Source organism: Primulina tabacum, chromosome 8 (assembly GCF_025594145.1).
Source record: "Primulina tabacum isolate GXHZ01 chromosome 8, ASM2559414v2, whole genome shotgun sequence".
Taxonomy (NCBI): Eukaryota; Viridiplantae; Streptophyta; class Magnoliopsida; order Lamiales; family Gesneriaceae; genus Primulina; species Primulina tabacum.
Genome location: NC_134557.1, coordinates 5,665,255 through 5,683,943, shown reverse-complemented (window position 1 = coordinate 5,683,943; position 18,689 = coordinate 5,665,255). Strand labels below are relative to the sequence as shown.

The 18,689-nt window shown below is 36.2% G+C and overlaps 3 protein-coding genes across 3 annotated transcripts; all 3 read right to left on the bottom strand.

The window, feature by feature from the left end:
* Positions 1-1,454: 1,454 nt before the first annotated feature.
* On the bottom strand, positions 1,455-7,795 carry LOC142553303 (protein ACTIVITY OF BC1 COMPLEX KINASE 3, chloroplastic-like). The gene is made up of 6 exons (XM_075663466.1): positions 7,164-7,795; positions 5,702-6,037; positions 4,990-5,545; positions 3,943-4,129; positions 3,479-3,845; positions 1,455-1,818 (listed from the first exon to the last, which is right to left on the bottom strand). Exons 1-6 carry the CDS (start codon positions 7,728-7,730, stop codon positions 1,690-1,692), a joined length of 2,142 nt encoding a protein of 713 aa, XP_075519581.1. The 5' UTR covers positions 7,731-7,795; the 3' UTR covers positions 1,455-1,689.
* Positions 7,796-8,431: 636 nt separating this feature from the next.
* LOC142553302 (uncharacterized) lies at positions 8,432-13,033 on the bottom strand. Its single transcript, XM_075663465.1, has 4 exons — positions 12,256-13,033; positions 11,592-11,816; positions 11,047-11,430; positions 8,432-9,354 (listed from the first exon to the last, which is right to left on the bottom strand). The coding sequence occupies exons 1-4, from the start codon at positions 12,877-12,879 to the stop codon at positions 8,878-8,880; spliced, it is 1,710 nt and encodes a 569-aa protein (XP_075519580.1). The 5' UTR covers positions 12,880-13,033; the 3' UTR covers positions 8,432-8,877.
* Positions 13,034-13,439: 406 nt separating this feature from the next.
* LOC142553301 (sucrose synthase 5-like) lies at positions 13,440-17,869 on the bottom strand. The gene is made up of 15 exons (XM_075663464.1): positions 17,654-17,869; positions 17,382-17,514; positions 16,959-17,113; positions 16,663-16,855; positions 16,478-16,596; positions 16,174-16,390; positions 15,840-15,935; positions 15,592-15,765; positions 15,396-15,512; positions 15,149-15,315; positions 14,823-15,047; positions 14,181-14,747; positions 13,958-14,096; positions 13,723-13,874; positions 13,440-13,633 (listed from the first exon to the last, which is right to left on the bottom strand). The coding sequence occupies exons 1-15, from the start codon at positions 17,731-17,733 to the stop codon at positions 13,486-13,488; spliced, it is 2,682 nt and encodes an 893-aa protein (XP_075519579.1). The 5' UTR covers positions 17,734-17,869; the 3' UTR covers positions 13,440-13,485.
* Between the last annotated feature and the right edge of the window lie 820 nt (positions 17,870-18,689).

Genomic DNA, 18,689 nt, shown 5'->3' with positions numbered 1-18,689 from the left:
GTTTAAATAACAAAAAAATAGAATATATATGTCAATTCTCTTCATATTTGAAATTTTTATTCATTATTATTTTAGAATTATAATATAAATCACGATAGAGCCGCGTCTCCACCACTTGGTGTGCGGCGCGGCCCGCCATCATTGAATTTATTTGTATGTTAACAATCAGTGCTCCAAACGTAACTCAACTTGTATTCCATCTCCATGTGCTTTACATTCTACAATATAATTATCACCAAAATTCTCGCGAGACAGTCTCACGGGTCAATTTTGTGAGATGAATATTCTATTTATGTCATCATAAAAAAAATTATTTTTTTATGTCGAAAATATTATTTTTATTGTAAATATGAAAATAATTGACATGTTTCATAAATAAAGATACATGAGAAATTCTCAAAAGAGACCAACTCATTAATTCACAGTATAGTAATTTTAATTATGTAAAAAATTATTTGCTAAATAATAAATATTAAGATCAATTACGAAATATATATTTGTGATGTAGCCAAAAATATATATTACTCGATTAGAGAATATCTAATTGACAGACTTACACTTGATAGTTCAGGTGACGAATTTCGCCGGATATTACCGGAATCACAAAGTAAAATGAGTTCTATAAAAATCTCAAGTAAGTAGAACATTTGACTAAGTAATGAGAGAGTGTACGTAGAAATGTGAGTGTGTTCGTTGTTTATAGATTTCTGGCGAGTTTTACCGGGACAAATTCAATTTATGTATTTTGATGTGAGGTCTCAACAAGAAATTCAATAAAGGCTGAACTCAATATTTCATAAAATTATAAAATTCAGGCTTGGAATATATATGAAAAAATAACATTAAAACAACACAATTATTAAATTAAAGTATCTTCACATGAAAAGTATTTTGAATCAATCGTATTTACAAATTACAATACCTCGTATCCTACGAAAGTTGATAAAAAAATTATTTTGAAGTATGACCTGGATGAATAATTCAAGGTTTGGTGAAGAGAGTTCCAAAGCATTAACCAAATCAATTATAAATTTAAATGTATAAAGTAAAATTTTAATGTATAAATTATTGATTGACAAAAACTTGTGTGAAACGGTGTCATAAGTCACATTTTATGAGACAGATCTCTTATTTGGGTCATCCATGCAAAAATATTACTTTTTATTGTGAATATCGGTAAGGTTCTCACATATAAATATTCGTGAGACCGAGTAAAATTTTAATGTATAAATTATTGATTGACAAAAACTTGTGTGAAACGGTGTCATGAGTCACAATTTTATGAGACAGATCTCTTATTTGGGTCATCCATGAAAAAATATTACTTTTTATGCTAAGAGTATTACTTTTTATTGTGAATATCGGTAAGGTTCTCACATATAAATATTCGTGAGACCGTCTCACATCAGACATACTCTTATTGATTAGCAAATCGAAAAAATGAGAACATAAAATAGAAGAAAAAACAGTGCCAATAAAAGTTTTACATTGCAATAGTCATTCTATCATTAGTCGGAGGAATTTTCTATATTTAAGGAAGAGTTTCGACACCAATCTCATTTTCGACAAAGCATATCATATGTGAGTTTCTGTTTAGTTTTTGTATCAGACATAACGTGGAGGGGGTATCGAGCCCCCACAGTAAATAGAAGAATCAATTTACAAAGATATTAAATAGTTGGAAATATATTACGAAGTTGGAGCAGGGATTGAGGGTGGAGCCCGGAGAACTTGCTGTAGTAAGCGTGCAGCGAGTCGTTGAGTGATTCCACCAACAAAACGCCCGCCCAATCTTCGTGCTCCTGGTTCTAGCAGAACCTGGTTCGATAAAAAAAGCTTCTTGGGTCAGCTCATACGAGCGAACGTTTGCTCTTCAAAAGCAAAACAACAAAATACTATTTTTCTTCCACTATGGATTGAAATGAGGCTTAACTCATAATATGGTACACTATGGATCTGGATCATAATCCACCTTTCCCCTTTTAATTCAATCACCATGTTTCAAACTTCTCTTTGCTTGGGATTGTGGTTCATAATAAACAGAGATAGTCAAATATATCGATGATATTTATGCTAGGTGAGAATATGATAGAGATCTACCAGGGGCTACTGCATTCTGGTCATTTGATTTCACCAAAAATTAAGAACTAAAATATATGTCATGAACTGATTTAAAGTCTAAACATAAAGTAGCAGAACATACCCTGGATTTAATTTGCAATAACAAAGCACCTAATCTATATTGTTTCAAATTTGATGCCTAACGCAAAGATCATGGCATATAAAATTATCACTTTGCGATGCTGATTTGATCCTTACGGAAACTGATAATCACTTGGCTGATTTGTTTAGAGGGACATGGACTAGTTCCAGAAATCGATATATTTGTGCAGTATTCTAAATGACGGTCGAGGCGGTAGGCGGTCGAGACGGGTGGATGCAGCGAGCAGGCGGCCAAGTGAAACAGTCAACATTTTTAAGTTGTAGTTAACAAATTTTAAAAATCTAGTCAAAGTCAACTAATTTTAAAACTCAAAACCCTAGTTATTTAAATCACACCCCACTTTTTTTTTGAACTTTTGGTTTTAATTCCTTCTCACTACCAACCACTAAGGCTACCACACAAACTGTCTGTCGCCACCCGCCGCCAGCAACAAGAAGCTTTGGTTAGACATTGTATATTTATTATTTAATATATTTTTTCATAATATTTTCAGATTTTGTGATTTCAAAAATCAAATTTGTTTTTTTCTTATTATTATTGATTTATTACTGAAGATTAACGGAAAAAGATAAACAACCGGAGTTGGAATTTTAGTCTAGTACTTGCTCTAGTGATGTAATGAAACTTTGAAATTTAAACTTAGTTTTTTGGTAGAAGTAATCATATTATTTTGTTAGCATAATAACATTAATATGATCATGAATATTTATTAATTATTTTATTAGTTTGCATTTTTATATTTATTTGCACATTATCCAGATAATATTATATTGTATGAAGCTTCTTTATGCTTAAACATTATTTAATCAAACATTTTACATAAAAATGATGACTATTTGTGATTATATTTCATGATTATATAAGATTATCTACAAAAAATTACTTAAAAAAATTCAAGGCGGTTTTGTGATTATATTGCATGATTATATATGATTATCTATAAAAAATTACTAAAAAAATTCAACCGCCTAGACGGTCGAGGTATTAGGCGGTCACAACATTGTATTTGTGACAAGCCACTAATAATATAGCATATACAAACTCAAGTTTGAGGAGGTGTGTTAAGAGTTTTTTATTATTCAAGTTAGTCAGAGCATAACTATTTTAATTACCTCTCACGGTAGATTAACAATACAATGAATATTATTCGCACACTGATCTTAGCAATGACTGCAAATGTAATGTTACCCGGACTTCAGGAGGTATTGCAGTTTTTGTAAAGTAAACTTAAGGAAGATGAGGAATAATTCTAACCTGAATTATGGGCTGCAAAATACTGGGATCAAAGTTATTTGAGGATTGTAGAAGTGCCCATATTCTGAATACCTGTGCCCTAAGCTCCAGCATACTTTCCTGTTCGGCAATGTTCATTGCAAATGAACTGGTTGTATTAGCATTATAGATAAGAGACCGAACAAGATCAGGCATAGAGTTGTATGATTCAAGCACTGAACCCAGAACAACAGCTTCAGTAGCGCGAACAGTTTCTTTAATTACCAAAACCCTCAGGTCTTCACCATCAGCACCCAACAATAGTTTGAGAACAGGTTGTAGAGCATCTTTGGCAGAAAAATCTTGGTCTTTCTTCCCTTGAACCAGCAAGTTTTCAAGTCTATTCCACCTGTCATAAACAATTAGAGTAAGCTTCTAATTCTGTCAATGAATCGGGCGAATCGCACTTACACTAACAAGAACTAAACAATTTAGACTACACATGCCTGAATCTTCCATCCTTGAAAAGCAGCTCAATAAGTGCATCTCTCAGATATGGATTAGGATCTGTAAGAAGCCTTTTAGCAAAATATGGATATGACGCAGCCAGGACCTTGAAATTAGGGTCAGCATATAGAGCTAAACCTTCTAGAACAGTGAGAGACCTCAAAATCAACGCATAATAAGCTGGAACTGCAAAAATAAATAAAGTAAAAATAGCAATCAGAAATGCAGATAAAGGCATGATACCTGGTTGTAACATTTGAATTATGTAATAAACAACCTAGCACCAAAACTCTTTAGCTAACATAAATTACTAGACATATTTCCAATTTACAAAAAATGAGAAAAAAGAACTGATTTTCATACAATATTTATTACGATGACCACCTGCTACAGATTGTGTATGCAGTACAGACAAGTGGCAAGAACTTTGCTAGTCTGGAATTCATACTTTTCGCTTTGAGGTAAGGACTTATCAGAAGATTTATGCTCGAGGCTATCAAATGAAGGTCTACCCATAAACACAACCCACAGTTAAGCATAAAAAGGAACCTAGCCTATACAAAAACTTCATTCAACTCATCATCTCAGAATTATGAATTTTTGGATGCAATGGTTTCAGTCCATCAGCAGACGGATTCAGACACCAAATTGCTATTTGAGTTCTATCAGGAATCTAAACGAAGTACATTGGACAGTTAATTTTCAGTGGCTTTGTGGATTCTTCTTGCTGCAATAAAGAACAATGTTTTTTCTTTGAGCCGATTTTCAGTAACATTAATCCATATTTAAAATATAAACCAAATCATCCTTTTTCACCGAAATAACATTCTCAGGTATCGTTTATCAGCCAGGATACATCAACTAAGACAGTTTTCTACATCGTTCTCCTCTATTTTCCTAAATTCCTTCTTACAATCAACTTTTGAAGAAATATATATACCCTAAAATTTCTTCACCCTCTGCGTGAAGTAGGACAATGTTCTCACATAGACTTGACCTATCAAATGCAGTTAGTAGAGATGATTTCAAGGAAAGTAAACCCTTACCGTTGAACGGGTATTGATACAAGACAGCACCCAAACCATCCACAATGGTCTTGAAATTGAGCTCGCTTACAGTTGAATTTAGAGCATCATCAAAGAAGTTCCTTAGAGCTGGTACAATAGGAGATACATCCACATCAGGGGACAAAAAGTCCAAAACATAATAATCACGTGCCATAGCTTCATAGTCTCGATTAACCATGTGCACAACATGACCAATTATCGCAGATCTTGCTTGTTCAGGAGTCTCGCTCATCATTCCAAAATCAAGAAAAGCAAGCTTCCCATCAGGTGTCGCTAAGAGATTCCCTGGATGAGGATCAGCGTGGAAATAGCCATACTCAAGCAGCTGTCTAAGACTGCATTGAATCCCAGTGTTTACCAGATCCAGAACTTTGAGCCCCTGCCGCTCTATGGCATCTTGCTCATTTAGTTTGACCCCTTCAACCCACTCCATAGTTAGCACTTTTCTACTCGTGTAGTCCCAGAAAATATCTGGAACAAGAACATCTTCTTTGTCGGCATACAACTTTTTAAATCTCCTTGCATTTTGACCCTCCTGCATAGACCTGTCAAAATTAACATTCAAACCTACTAGCTTTCTAGTTCATGCAACTAAATGAAGGGCAAAGAGTGTGTCCTAGTAGACACCACATGCAATATTACGACAAACTTGGAAGAGCTTCAGTGAAATAGAATAATCTAGAAAACTAACCTGTACATAATTGAGTTCTTGGTAAACTCTTCTAGCGAATTCGTCTATGAGAGCCACGACGTCACTTGAAATTATATCAACGTACTTATTTATAAGAAAACCTAAACCTCGTAGCAGGTAAAAATCTAGCCCTATTGCTTCTTCAATACCAGGTCTTTGCACCTTCACAGCGACAATCTGCCCAGAGAACCTCAGTTGTGCCTTGTAAACTTGGCCTAGACTGGCAGCCGCAATTGGAGATGCAGATATTGATGAGTAAATAGAATCAAGCGGACGTCCCAACTCTTTCTCAATACAAGAAAAAGCTTCCGAATCTGGAAATGTGGGTAATGCATCCTACTCCAACAACAACAAGAAAATCACATCATTTAATCAACTTAGCATCAGGTAATGCTAAGTTATATCGACCTAATTATAGTCACTGAGACCGCAATTCGAAAATATGATGGCTCAAAGTTGCACCGTTGATGCTTGAAGAAATAGACAGGTTTGGGTTTTAAAATGAAGGATCACACTGCAAGACTTTAAGGCAAAAAGGGCAGTTTGTGAAAGCTAGTTTCACATTGATTTCTTTAATGCTTATTTTTATCCTTAAAAATCAATCGGTGTGCTTGAAATTCACTATCATTATTTCAAGGATATTGTCTGAAACTAAATAAAGTGGTGAAAATAATTATTTAGATAAAGGTAAAGTTGACTAGATTACTGGAAAATGTATATGATTATAAAAACATATTATAAGATACACATTATATTGAATATCTTTCTAGTTCATGCAACTCTGCCCACTTTTGCAATAGAAAGATTCAATGATGCCACCAGTAACAAATAAATTTGTTTTCAAAAACTCCAAGAAAACATAGAACCAAGACCATTCCTAAAAAAGCAGCGAAAATAAACTTCAAGCAGAGATGGCCGCTCTTGAGATTTCCTGTCTGTTGATTTAAGGTAATAACAGATATCAAATCAAATACTAATTGCAAATTATACTTCAGTCTATATCAGTAATACAAGTTCTATGATTTACTCACTAAACGGGGTGGTATAAAAGATACTAAAACTGTGGTTCAGAAACAAGTTTTTAATCTCAATAAAGAAAGAGGATATCACTCAAAGTAAAATAGCTGCTTGTTCCTTAGACATGAAGTAGTCTTTTTATTGAATCAGATCATAATTCTGATAAACAGTAGGATACGATAAACAATTAAAAGTTAAAATAGTTCTCTCAGTCATATTTTTAAGTAAATAACAAGCAAAAGCAGATGTTTGCAACTTTCAATCCGCATTTCTTACTACAGTAATAAACAAATTATTGGCATATTCCATCTCACTGATGAAAGACAATCATGATCGATGCATCCTCACTTGAAAAGATCACCAGTTGTGTGTTATAATCTGATTTGTCAATACCCATATAAAATGTCGATAAACCAAGATTAACTGTAAATGGAATATAGGGTACCTGCAACTGAGAAAGCTCCTCGAGATATATAGGCGGGCACAAATCCGGCCTCGTGGACAATCCCTGGCCAATTTTGACAAAAGTAGGTCCCAATCGAGTGAAAGTCTTTCTGAGCTCAATAGCTCGCAATCTTTGGTTCCTATCAAGCCCGCCGTTGACTCTGTCCAGCCACAGATTTAGAGCGAATGCACCCACTCCGGCGAAAATCTCCACCGTCCTTCCCACCAACTTGATTGGTCGGGAGCCATATATACGGGTCAAGTTTTCTGGGCTGTAGACAGAAGCATCAACGGCACGGGCCATTGCCCTGGCTTCTGCTTGCATATCATCAGCTCGGTCTCTGGCATTAGCTCTGGACGTGGAGTCATCATCTCTCACACGCAGGACAATAGAAGCGGCATTCTCCCCGCCTCCGCCTCCGCCTCCGCCTCCGCCTCTGAGGGAAGGCACGGGCTTCGACTTCTCCACCAGCGCCGCTCTGAGCGGTTTGGCCTTCCATTTTGGTGTCCTGTGATTGAGAGTGGTGGCACCGACGCAGCAAGACACAGTGATTGAGGTGGAATTCATAGGCGCAGGAACGGCGAGAATTCCTGCTATCTTCAAAATGGTCGTTTCATTCTCTAATATAATAATAATAATAATAATCGATGATATATATAAGAATTATTGTGAAGTTCCCCAGCACGCAACCGAGACCAAAATCAAAATGACATGCAAATTCTTTTCCATTTTTTATTTTTTATTAACTTTCAAAGCCTCCATTTTTCATTAAAAAAAATGTATTGAATGTCAATAAATTTATGATAATAGACTTTTTCTTGAACAAAAATATTAAGTAAGACGAGTAATTTTGGTATTTGAATAAAAACTATAACATCAAATTTTATTAATATAACAACTTATTTTAATAATATAGTGAATATTAATATTATTATACCCAAAAAAAGTCAGGACTAATAAAGCAGCAAAGTTTGCTATTGGGTCCGATCGACTGGGTTTTCCGATATATAAATAAACATGAATATTATTAAATATTAACTGTTTAATTTTATCATCCAGTTTCAAACAAGAAATTTCATGCCACTCGATGTTTACCACACCAGGCCACATGCCATTCACATATTTTTTTCATCTATTTTTTTGCAATTTCTTTTATTTGAAATAAAATTAGTCAAAAATAGAAGGTAAGAATAATAGCTACGCCTTTAGGTTGCTTCTGATTTTAGGATTCCTCGAGACATCGAATTAGCGATTAATCAATCACAAGGATAAACAAAGACTGCGTGAAGAAGCTATACTCTCTCATTCTGCATTAGTAGCACCGCACAATCTTTGAAAATTTTCTTGTCCCAGTAACATGGCCAGGACCACATATCCAATGTGCATAGCATCCAAAAAAACTCTAGAAACAATCTAAGTTAAGACTATGAAATCAAGAAAACGCAAACAGATTGGAGCAAGTTGAGCTTTCTCAGGTTTTTCCTTCTTCCAGAAATCTTCAAATCCATAGTTTAATGCTTTAGTATATTCCAAAGTTTTTCTTCCAAGGTGTAGACAACATGAATTTTTATTATATATTTGCTTTTCCATCTTGGGCACTTTCATCAAAGTCTCGACTATGCATCTTGAGCAAGAAAGAGTAGCTTTAAGCAGAAGCACCTTGTTTACAATATCTCCGCAAGGAACAAGAGAAACCCAAAAACCAATCCAAGTACTAATTAGCCTGGAAATCCAAGAAGAGATGCAATTTTTGTAGAAGAAGATCACGTGTTCCATACAGAGGCTTGCTGCTTATGATCCAATCCTTCTCAAGACCTCCCGCTTTGCCACTATTCAGCATCTCATCATGAAACGCAGAAACGATTAGATAAACTGAACTTCTCAAAATATCAGCCAATGCATATGCTTTGGCATAAACAGGGCTGCCTCTTATTTTTCCCATGGTATTACCCGTTGACTCTCTTCTCCCTGTGTTCATGGTTGTCCATTTGATTCCAGTAGGACCGATGAGATCATGTTCAGATGGTATGTTGGTCTTTTTCCCAATGAGAGTTTCAACAGCTAACAAACTAGCTAGCAATGTTGAGATCACAGCAGTATTGCTACCTGACAGTTGAGCAACACCAAACCTGTCCTCCTTGTGTGATCGTGCAGTTAAGGAGGAAACAATTCGAGCACACCATGAAAAAAGCTGAAAATAGTTGACAACAAATTAGCTTCATTTCCCCCTTAAGGAAGTTGGGAACGATTCTAGACAAATATCACATTAAACAATTACCAGTTCTCCCTTTTGTTCCCAATGAAATTCTAATTTATGCAACAACACCAAACAAATAGTATGTTTACTTTATTTGTTTTTCAAAAGGTTACAGAAGTACTTCAAGTTTCATTAATCAATTTTTGACAACCATAAGAAGAAAAATAATGCTTCATGATTACCGCAACAAGCTGCAAGTTATAAAGTATTTCTTTGTAGTCTTCTCCGACTAAACTTACTATTTCAGCAACACAAAACCTTCCAGAGAGAGACTAAAATTTCCTCAATTTAAATGTGAATCTCAAATTTTGCTATGATATGCCCACACTGTATGAAGTTAGTAGAATAATTTATGCAGTAACCCATGCTAATATTGTATGTGTAAATATGAGGGTATCAATATTAATGCACTCATCAGAAGTGTTTCAATCAAAATGAGAATTGTTGGATGGGGGTACCAATTAATGATCCAATCAAGTCCAAAGGAACTAACTATCCAAATTTATAGCAATCTTTATGCTTAGCAATGTCGATCAGGTTTCATTGATGCTGAATAATGAACTCTTTCAGAGTTACTAAACATAGCACAGTATGAAGGTATAAATGCTGGTTTTCATCACATGTTTTTGTGTATGGTAGGTTTGATTAGGTTGGATGGCATATTTTATCGGCTTAATACTTCATTTGGTGTGACCGATGCAGCCCAAAATTTTTTGTATGTGCCTGTAAACAATGGATAAATGCATCTGGCTATCTCCAATGTACTCCTCCCACATCTCACCTGCTCCACTGTTGACTGCACTGTTCCTCAAACCAATCTCTATCTTTTACCCCTCAGTCCTCCACCCATTCACACTTGGAAGCTTGCTGATGTGAAACAATATCACTTGTGATGAAACATGAAAGGCGGGAGAGGAATAAGAGGGAAGAGAGACTAGGAGAAACGGGGAGCGAGGTGGTAAAATGAAGGACTGGCATTGGGGAAGGGAAGCAAAAGACGGGGCAGATAAGTTAAAAATGGCTGGCAAAGGACAAGTGCTGCAGCTGCAGGTTTAGAGAGTGAGGACGGAGGGAAAGGAGAAGGGGGGAGAAAGTAGAGTAGCTTGGAGTTAGCAGTTGTGTAGCGAGAAGGTGAAGCAAAGATGATGAGAAAAAATGAAAGGAGGCAAAATTGTCATTCCAATGTTATACAAGTTAATTATCCTATCTTCAATCAGAAGTACAAAATATGTTACCAATTATGGCCTGTGATTTTTATCTACTGAAAATCTAATTATTTATAAATCAATAAAAATCACTCCAATATACCACCAGCCACTACATGCAGCCTTCGAGTTTTTTATTCTACTAAAACCAGCTACATTAGTCAGAAGCTCAGTTTTGCTTCATAACTCTCAAATTTCAGAGTGCTCAAGGCTGAATGTTCTACTAGAAGTCCAGAGGGGATATTTAGAATATATAGCACAAAACAGCAAACTCCAAATAAATGAAAAATATGATCTGACCGTGTATCTTTTTACACCAGCAAACAATATGTTCCTAGATAAGTTGATGATCCTATCATTCAGAATTTGGATAATGATATTTTTACTTGTTGGGCATGATCAGGAAACATTAATAATATACCTGGGAATCATAAAATGATTCTGAAAGTCTCAAAACCACAAGCTGGTTGTTTGGCGAAGTTAACTGACAAGACAACTGCAACGAGTTACCAACTGATGAGCTCTCTAGACCTGCAGCAAGTTCTTTAGCGAAGTTTTCCAAAGGCCCCAGACATGAAGCTATAATTCTTTTATAAGTTTCACCGGTTTCCTCAAAGAATGCAGCTAGGCGCCATGTATCAACATTACTCTCACACAACATACAGAGATCGAGATAAGCAAGATATTGCAAAAGAGACTTTGGCGTGCTTTCCTCAAGTGTCGCTAGAAGCTGGTCACTTGGATTTGTTTCTGCTGCGGCTGATCCTTTTAGAGGAGCAAATACAAACCTCTTTGTATGAAGCACCTGTAGAGAAACACTATGGTTAACAGGCTAAGTAATCAGAAAGGTCAAATTAGAAGTCTTAAAGGATTTTTGTCTAAAAAAGAAAAGCACTGCAGGATTTATAAAGGTACAAACAGTACAAAAAACAGAAGCAATAGCAACAAGCTAGTTGGTGGAGAAACCTGGTGTAGGTGGTCACTTAATTCCCAACAAAAAATCATTAGAAAACTTCCAAAATAGAATATAATCTGTTCAACAACAAACTTTCTCCCTGAGGCTTGGCTTCTGTACTCAGCAGGCAGGAAAAATGCAAGTGAACCAGATATTAAGTAACCAGTAGTTGAAAACCTTAAAGCTCGTCCCACAGCTAGAGGAAGCCCCATCTTAAAGCTAAAGAAAGGAGGGCGCTGCAGACACAAGAAGATGGATCAGCAAATTCATTAAACTAAACAATAGTTCCCAATCTATGGAAATTTATATCATATGTCCGAGGAAATATCTAATCAATGCTACAGAATGTTCAGGATAATCAAACCTCAGAGTTAGATGTTATAATATGATTAATAACTATTGATAGCAGATAATGGATATGGCTTTCTTTTAAGTTTCAGAGTAGGAATAGACCCATAGTCTTAGGAAAAGTAATCGAGTGGAGCACAGACAACATTTATCAATTCGCTAATTTAACAATGTCAGAAAGATTCATTTCTCTTCGAATCTCTTTAATCTAATACTTAGTTCTGTCTAACGCATCTAACAAGCCACTGTTTTATCAACCTTCTGCTTAAGACTGGTAAACTGACCAAAAATACAAAGAAATGCTTGGAGATAACGAAAAGCGGATACCTGAATAATCGGGAAGCGCAAAACCCACCGTTGCTTATAAACATAATGCAACGCATAGAACAGGCCCATTATAAAACCCCGAAACCCCAAATTCCCAACTAACCCAGCTCTCTTGGTCTTAGAATTAGAAACTGACTGTATGTGATAAACATCGCAACCCCAGCAGATGAAAATAGCAAACAATGCCCCAGCAACCGCGAACACGCTCACGAACAAAGTAAAGCTCAACCAAACTCTCACCTTCTTCCTCGATTCCGAAGAATTTTGACCGCCGGGAACAAAAATAAGGCGGAGCAAGGCAAGAGAAACATCGATGGGAGAAGCTACGGGAAGGAGATGAGGAGAGGAAAGAAAAAAGATGGAGATGGAACAAAGGAGTAGGGAAAAGTGGATAGCAAGGAAAGAAAGCAATGATAGAAAAGTGGGAGTAAAAGGTTTCGCTGTGAAGGGGGAAAGGAAAATGGTCTTGAAGATGAAGAATACGCAAGTAGATTGGAGGAATTGCCAGATTAAGAAGCTTAAGAAGCGATCTTTGATTATGGTGATACGGGTATCTCCTCCACCGGCGCCGCCGCCGTCCTTGTCTTTGAACAGCGTACGTTGGATGGCGGCGGAGATTGGCATTCTGGCGAGGGTTCGAAGTGCGAGAGCGCGTGTTTGTCCGCCAGGTAATGGAGTTTTTAGGGGTTTTGCAAATTCAAGCTCTACTTCTCAACGATGAAGTCAGGCTGATTTCAAATTTCCTTTTTCGTGCGGTCGGTCTTCGAATATCAAGATGATGATTTTTCCGTAAAATAAAATGTTAAAAGTATCTATAAATAATTATTTCATCATCCACATATGGCTCTATAATAAATATAATATTTATATTATTGCATAATTTAAGATATTTTAAATTTCATAATAAATATTAATTATTGCTCGTAGATATTCTCCTCGTAAAATACAGAATATTTTTATATAAGAAGTATTTTCAAAGTAATTTAAAAAATTGCAGATTTAGTTTTTCGTCTTTGTTTTTTTGACTATTTTTGTTATTCATGTCATATGATTTCATTTTATTTTGTTAAATTTGTAATTTTTTACAATTTTAGTCATTTTTTTGTGTGACATTGATGTAACCTTAACGTGACGATTATGTGTCAAATACCAAATAAGCATTATTATAGTTAAATCAAAGGCATTCGATACATGAAATGATCCATCTGCACTTATTAGTTGCAAATTGAATCATTTGAACCTGCCATACAGCTTGAACAAAGCATAAAGAACGATAGAAGAAGAGATGCATAAACAAAACCAGTGACAAGCACATGGTATACCAGCTACTTGTGATGATACTATTTTCCCAGTTTTGCCTCGTATTCCACCGCCGATCCTGCAGTTTAAGTCGAGTAATTCGATTAGGCTGGAGGATATATAAATGGGATATCTATTTTCTGTCTTAGAGTAGGCGAGAAAACTTGCCTTCCTACTTCTTCTAAAGCCGGTAGTGCTGAATCTTGTAGTTCTTGTTCTGGTTTCAGTCCTGGTTTCTGTTCGGGTTCTGGTGGTGTTGGTGTTTTGAATTCTTGATGCTTTGGTTTGCTTTCTTCACCAGGGACGGTTAAATTCTTGGCCTACAGAATTGTTCCATAATTAGTTCAAGGGGGAGTATATCTATGACTATAATAAAGAATGACTATAGCTTAGTGAAATGTACCAGATTCCGAAACTGGAGATTGTAGAACATGTCGATGTATCGCTGTTTAGCCTGTTTTTTCTCTTTATGCAACTGCCTCCAGAATCCATAGGTTAATCCCATGTTCAGAACTTTGTTTGCATAGATCTTCCAAGTGTAGCTGCAAAAGAAAAACGGGTGAAACAACGTCCAACAGGTGTCGTTAGCTTAAAACCTTTAATACCATGTCTTAAACTATGCATACCATTCTTCTATACGTTTAAGGCCACCTCGAGAAATCATATTCCAATACTCGTTATCTCCTTTACATTTCTCGAAAAAATCGGCAATCTTGTTCATTGATTCTTCACCGTTGTTAGGATCGATATGGAATCCAGAAATCCCATCCACTATAATCTCCGCTGGACCTCCTTGATTTGTGGCAAAAGTAGGCAATCCACAGTTCATTGCTTCGATAACCGTTAGGCCAAAAGCTTCATAAAGTGCAGGCTGAACAAATGCACCTTTGGTGTCAGCGATGCACCGGTAAAGCTCGCCGTTACGGTATCTGTCAGTTTGTGCTGCTATCCATCTTATTTGCCCTTTGAGTTGGTATCTCTCAATCAAATCATGCATTTTCTTGATTTCCGCCATTTCTTCCCTATCTTTTGATTTGGATGGATCAAAGAATCCTCCAACAATAACAAGGTTCACTAAATTTCTTACCCTTCTGTTCTTCCCGTACCATTCTGTCAATCCGGTAATATTTTTCACTATATCGAGCCTTGCCATTGAAAAGATAACGGGTTTCTTTCGATCTGCTAGGAAACCACTGCCCAAAGAAAAATATCAGTTTTGAATATGTACCTCACATACTTGTTCCAATTTATTTCATTGATGGACTTACATATGCTCTTCATTATCCTCCTTGCTGTAAAGTAACTGGCCGATGGCAGATTGAAATTTTGTGAATCTCTTCTCTTTCTCCACGAATGGGAAGTAAACAGATTGATCAGCACCAGGGGACGCGATATTGAACTTGGGATCAAATATATTGATGCCAGAAACTACCCTATAAAGCCCTGGCATAGTGAATGCTACATGGCTTTCGTACTGTCCTGCACGTTTCTTGCTGAAAGATCATAAAAAAATCATTCAGTTGCCAACTTTCAAGTGTGGAAACAGGCCCTTTTAACTGGTGAGGTAAACCAGTTGAGTAGCGAAAACACCAACCTTCCTGCGATTTCTTGATATGTGCTTGTGATTATAAAATCAGTAGCATTCATTGCTATTAGATCAGCTGTGAACTGGGAAGAAAAATGGTATTTAGAATCAACTTCCTTCCACTTGACATCTGAATCTTCATACTTGGTCTTCTCCAAAGCATGAGCAATTGTTCCCTGGGATTAATACATGCCCATTTTGGATTTTTCCTTCGATTGATAATTGAAAATAGAGAAGAAATTGTCCAAAATAAAACCTGTGTGACTCCAAGTTTGTTAGCCACCATAGATGCCACTAAGTTTCCATCTGTGTAGTTCCCAAGTACAAGGTCCGGTGTACCTTCCATTAGCTCTAGAATCTTGGCAGTGGAATCCTAGAGCATCATACGCATGAAGAAAATTGAGAGTTTGTTCATTCGAAAATCAATTTCCATGCCTCGTTCAGTTAGTTACCTGAGAAAACCTCTCCAGATACGGGTATATGTCGAATCGAGAGACCCACGGTCCGAGAACTCCACTCTCGGTCTTAAACGGCACCCTGAGGATATGGGAATGAGCTGTGTTAACAATAGGCTCCATTTCTTGATTGCATTTGTTCCCTTGAGCATCCGGGATCAGCCGAGTCACCTGTATATTTAAGCAACTACTAATATATTCAAGTTCCTTGATCCATTTTGAAAAATTCTTATTTATTCCCGTACCACGAGAATCCGGGGCTTCACAGTCAAACCTTGCATCTTAATTCTTGATAAGAGTTCTTCCTCCAGAGCTCTTACTTGATCGAGAATGTAAACCACCTGTTCAGTTTGTTGGTGCACCCAAAACTTAACTACCAATTGTGCAATTTTTCAGGTGTAAGATTTTGTAACAAAACTGTAATATTTGTTAGGGAGCAACAACTGCATACTCTATCCTAGCAGTTGATATGTGACATAACAATCAAAACAAGATACTTGGGCTGCTGTATAGTTTCAAAGATTTAAGTTAACTGTAAAAGTGTCGATTATATACTTCTTATCTCTCAAAGCTACTCACCTGGCCTCCAGTATCAGGCAAGCCGAGGACATCCGCTTGTCCAAAGTATCCATGAATAGAGAAGATAACGATGTTGTAAATAACTGGAAGTCTGCTAAAAAACTCTTCCATGTTCACAGGATCGGGTGCTTGAAGTAACTCAGAAAGTATCCTCATTGTTTGTCCAACTCTTTCTGCACTATCACCCCATCCTTTCTCAAATCCCCATTCTTTGAGCCTGCATTACTCAATGTAATTTATTTTACACACCAAGATGGATTCTAAAATATTTCTTTTATTTCATGAAGGGGTCATAACTTCTTACTTTTGCTCAAGATTTTGGTAAGGCGTTTCCTTCGGTAAGGCCGAGATATGAACTTCTGCTATTACCAATGCTGATTGAAGCTTTGATGCAGTATTAAGAGTCTCGTTGATCATTAGTTTCTGCGAGAATCGTCAAATTAATCGAACGTCAAATTCTTGGAAGGACTTGTCCATTTGAATACTTACCTCTCCACTATGATAAAGAGTGAGCAAGTAGTCAACCAAAGGCATTGCACTCTCATAATTTCCCCTTAGCATCGATGTCATGAACTTCGAGACATAGCTAAGTCCATTTCCGATAGAATTCGAGAGGACTAGGCTGGGGGTAGAAGCACCGAACACCCCAAAATCTACTTCCAAAGCATTTCCATCATTTGACCTGCGACAAATTAGCAGAATCAAACCCTCGGTTTGATCACTATCGTTCATCAAGATATATCCATCAAAGAAATACACTCATCCTTTTTGTGATTTGAACTCACCATTTCTCGTCAAACACCGTTTCTTTGAACTTCAAGTAATCTGTGGAAGTTATTTTGTCCACAGATAAATTATCGGCGTGCACCTTGACGTACTCCCAAACACCTGGTTGATTCCGGATTGCAAGGGCAACATAAGGTGGCACAATTGCAGCTTCCTGCAGATAAAGCTCTTGTCACTAGAATGTAATCCAAACTAACATATATAATGCTACTTTGATATACAAAATGTACATATGCTGCCTCAGACAATCTCAACCGAAAAAAAAAGAAGGTAAAAATGGCATATTTGCCATATCTACTTGAAATACATCTGATCCACAACCTGGATCTATACAAGTACTGTGTTATAATTTTTACAATGGCATGTGCTGCACAAGAATAGTTTGCACCCGATGCTAACGAACTCGTAGAGCATGCAATTACCTGTGTGGAGTTAATGATGTCACCAAATGCACCTTCCCAAAGTTTTGATCTTTCAACCTTGTCCTCAATAGTTTGCTCTATCTCATCCTTCAAATGCTGGAACTTCATCAGCCTTTTTCCATTTTCACTGAACCTTCACATTTTGTTAATCATATTTACAGGTTAAAGCAATAATTAATAGAAAAAAGCAAGAAAAAAAAATCGCTATGTACAACATATTATGTCGATCACTCGATTAATCCTTTTTTACGTTCTGGTCAAGATTAAAGTACTTGGAAAAGCATGTCTTCGTGTGGGATCGACTTTGTCTCAATGCATCTGCCAATGCATCCGCGGCTACAGACGAAGCCATTAGATGATCGAGAGATGAAAGTATATAATATTTTTTTGTGGGATTGTTCAGTTTGATAAAGAAATGGGATTCGCTAGTTTATATAATTCGCAAATAGACACGAACATGGAATATTTTGAGAGTGTAACAGCCAAGGAGAGGAAGAGAAAAAGAACATTCTTTGAGGAAGATAATGAGAAGAGATACTAAATTTAGATGAAGAAAGGAATTCAACAACGTTTTTCAAGATTTCTCGGTGTTTTTAAAAAGTTGAAGCTGAGGCAAAGTATTCTTGTGTCGTGTGAAATCTAATGTGTGAAACATATTCTTTTCTTTTAACGTTTGATTCCTCTGTTATCATGGTCCAAACGTTATTAGGGTCGAACTGATAACTGGGATAATTGGATATAGTAACACTGACGTGCTACCTTTAAAATTTCTTATCATGTTTTCAATTAATTTACATAAATTGTTACGTGTATGTGAGAGATATAAATCATACCAAAAATTTAGCTACGACAATTTTTCCAGACTCGTATGGATTATTTTACATCGTACTAAAAATATTATCCGTTAACATCCTTTTGAAATATCATTTCTATGAGTAGATCTAATGTGAGATATAGTCTCACATAGGCCTTTTTTAGTGAGACCGATCAACCAGATCCATATTTAAAACGAAAACTAATACTTTTAACATAAAATGTAATATTTTTTCATGAATCATGTCGAGTTAGAGATTCATTTCACAAAAATGATCCGTGATACGGTCTTCTTTTTTTTCTATCATAATTCAATCCAATTCTTGAGTTGCTCTAATATGAAACTTCAATGAAATCAGAATAGTTCCCTTTGTGTTGGTATACTCATCGATTAAGATTAAATAAAATTGAGTTCAAATAGTTCTTATTGATTCATATCAAAGAGGAACAATTGAAGTTGAATAGAAAAGGCCACCAAAATTTTTACTTCTACTT